General features: G+C 42.6%; 1 protein-coding gene across 1 annotated transcript; it reads right to left on the reverse strand.

The window, feature by feature from the left end:
• Positions 1 to 567: 567 nt before the first annotated feature.
• Positions 568 to 2,846, reverse strand: LOC103706281 (WAT1-related protein At5g07050-like). The gene is made up of 7 exons (XM_008790338.6): positions 2,563 to 2,846; positions 2,403 to 2,465; positions 2,177 to 2,293; positions 1,708 to 1,957; positions 1,423 to 1,581; positions 1,163 to 1,314; positions 568 to 1,023 (listed from the first exon to the last, which is right to left on the reverse strand). Exons 1-7 carry the CDS (start codon positions 2,754 to 2,756, stop codon positions 756 to 758), a joined length of 1,203 nt encoding a protein of 400 aa, XP_008788560.3. The 5' UTR covers positions 2,757 to 2,846; the 3' UTR covers positions 568 to 755.
• Between the last annotated feature and the right edge of the window lie 247 nt (positions 2,847 to 3,093).

A 3,093-nucleotide genomic window follows, 5' to 3' on the forward strand; every position in this document is an offset into this window, starting at 1 on the left:
TTGGGTTGATGGGTCTCTTCCATCTTCTGCATCAAGGGGAAAGAAAAAGAGAAAAAGCTAGATTGAGTGGCTACTTGTTTGTGCAATAATCCCAATTTTGTTGTTGCTCTTAAGCATCCATTTTTTTACCTTACAGGATCTCTTTCGAGCATATTCATTATGGAGAGCAAGCCTAATCTTTTATAACATTTAACAATTTGCAGGGTGGTTGTTTTGCTACAGGTTACTTTCTGAATATATTCCAAGGCTTTCCTTCAAAAGGTGCACAACCAAATCAAATTTGTCCTAACATGATCGAATGCATGACCTCGGTTATATACTTGTCCAAATGCCGAATTGGAATCACGAGTCTAGTCAGCGAGATCTGCATTCTAGTTCGTGATTCATTATTCGAACAAAGTCATCTATAAACTTATTCAAAATAATTGAGAAGGGTTGCTCCCTCTAGTACCAACGCATCTAGTTCAGAGGGACTTGGCTAACTATTCTGAAATACTCTGATGGTCTTGTTATGAAGAAGAAGAAGAAGAAGAAGAAAAGGAAGCTAATTTGTGTTCAAAAGAGAGGTTATAAAATTCTCTTCATTATATATCCCAGTCTGAAGTCTGCTTACAAGAAGTCCACTACATCACCAAAAGGTCAAGAAGAAAGATAAGATGGCCAAAGACTAAAAAGAAAGGAATAACACTCAGTGAGCTCTCTTCCTCACTATCTCTGTGTGCCTCTCTCCTTTCAGAAGTACTAGATAGTAGAAATTAGGCCTTTGGTGGTTCCACCTTCATGGGAATCTCTGGAATTGGGAATCCAACTGCCATAGTTGACAGGTCATGGGAGGTGGAGAAACTCATGCCATTGGCTTTCTTTCCCTTCTCATCCTCGTTTTTTATATCTATGCCCTCCCCATTTCCTTCACTTCTTTTTAAAGCTAAGGGAAGAGCCATGGCTTCACTCTCCTTGTGCTCTTTGTACTTCCCCCAGAGAACTGAGTATAGGCCCACAGCAATCAAAACTGCGCCAAGAACTCTGCATCCATAATAACAAATATTGGTAATACTTTAGAATTGTTGTCTTGAAGTTACAAAAAAATAAAAATAAAAAAACAACAAAATGAACTTTGTCTTTCTTTGTTATAGAATTATAGGTATGAACATGGCAATCTCACCCTCCCAGGTAGATCTTCTCTGCGAGGATGAAAGAGCCCATGATGGCAACTATGATCATCATCAGAGGACTGAAGGCCGAGGCAAAGACTGGCCCTCTTCTCTGTATCACTAGTCCCTGGACATAATATGCAATGCTAGATGTGACAATCCCCTGCAGTGGTGTATTCCCCCAAAGTTATTAGACTCTAGCGAGAGAGGGAGGGAGAAAGAGAGAGAGAGAGAGAGAGAGAGAGAGAGAGAGAGAGAGAGAGAGACTAACCGCATAGGCAGCGGCAAGGAGGTTCATATCCCAGCCTATGGTCCAAGCAGAAGGCTTGTGCTCCATTACGAGAGTCACAGCAATGGCTTGCAGGGTTCCCATGAAGCAGATCAATGTTGTGAGAGAGAGCTGAGCCGAATACTGTTTAAGCGTTACCGCCTGCAAGAGAAGAGCAACCGAAGCTGTCACTTTGTTTGCTATAAAGGAAGCGCCATGGATAAGCTTATCTGCTTGGATAGCTGAAACGTATAGAAAAGCTTCAACACTTGTTTTATGCTAATTTACCTGGAGGACAAAGAGAGAAGCCCAGGCTAACGTAGCTATGATAACGAAGATGGAGCCCTTAATCCAATCCTTGTCGCTTGAATCTGTGGTTTCTGGTGCACTTGATCTATGAGGATGGACATGCTTGGTCCACACCATCTCCATAATAGGTCCTTTATAGAGGGTCATCAACATGGCTCCTGCCACAGTCACAAAAGTCCCCACCACCTTGGCTTGGCATCTAACCTTCTTCAGATCCACCTTCTCCATCCTATTTCAGCTTCACCACATTAATTAAAGCAATCAACTAATAACTCAAAATAACACAAAAATTATGAGAACCCATGCAGGCGTATATTTTGTCCCACCTCGGTTATGCACCGAGTAGATCTTAGATATTTATGCATAAATAATATCATTAAGCTAAGCTAGGTCTTGGATTATTACAAAAATAAAGAAGTAAAACTAATACCGTCCCTCTCGAATCTACCTGCATAAAACTGCAATCACAAAAGTCATGGCCGGTAGAATGTTGCTCATGGCACAGGAGAAGGTTGGAGAGGTAAATTTCAACCCCGCATAGTAGAAGTTTTGATCTATAACAGGCCTGTATTATCAAAATAATTGTCATTTAATATTCTCATCAAAATTATGATGGTAATCTTTCATGACATGTTACATAGAGCTATTATGTATAACAATGTAAATTAACTAACCCAAGGAGACCCAGCACAAATATCTGCACGAAGATTGAGAACGTGATCTTGGGCCAAACCTTCCTATATATCATGATACCAAGAATTCATTAAACATACGACGCCATAAAACTGTGGCATATGAAAAAAGTTGTCAATTGTGAAGATTTTTGATTGATACCGCTCAAGGATAAGTGCAAATGGAGCAATGGAGAGAGTAGCAAAGGCATGGCGGTACACGACAAGGACATAATGGCTCATGCCATTGTTGAGGGAGACCTTAGTGATGATGTTCATGCCTGCATAGCCAAATTGGAGAGAGATCATGGCGATATAGGGCTTGGCCCTCTGAAGGAAACCACTGCAGCATCCCATGATCACTCAAGAAGAACACTAAGAGAGGCTGAAGAAGAGAAGGAACCCAAGAATTCAACTGAAGAGGCTTCTCTTTTTTCGCCTAAGCCTAAGAGGGCCATCCCAAGCTTCCATTTATAGTGTTGCAAGAAGTTCCGCACTGGAAGCCAGGGTGGGCCCGCCGCAGGGAGGGGAGTAGTCTGATTCCACGTGGGAAGTAAAGACAGTGGGGCCCATGAGTAGGATAGTGGGGTGCGAGGGAGTGCGCGCTGACTGTGGGTTCCCCTCGCACGGGTGGGGCCATTTGGGACGCGGCGGTTCGAGCGTACGACCTCCACCGCGAGATGCTGGATGTAGA

The sequence above is a fragment of the Phoenix dactylifera genome, chromosome 8, assembly GCF_051530095.1.
Source record: "Phoenix dactylifera cultivar Ajwa chromosome 8, Ajwa_hap1_PhDact_Kaust_v1.1, whole genome shotgun sequence".
NCBI lineage: Eukaryota > Viridiplantae > Streptophyta > Magnoliopsida > Arecales > Arecaceae > Phoenix > Phoenix dactylifera.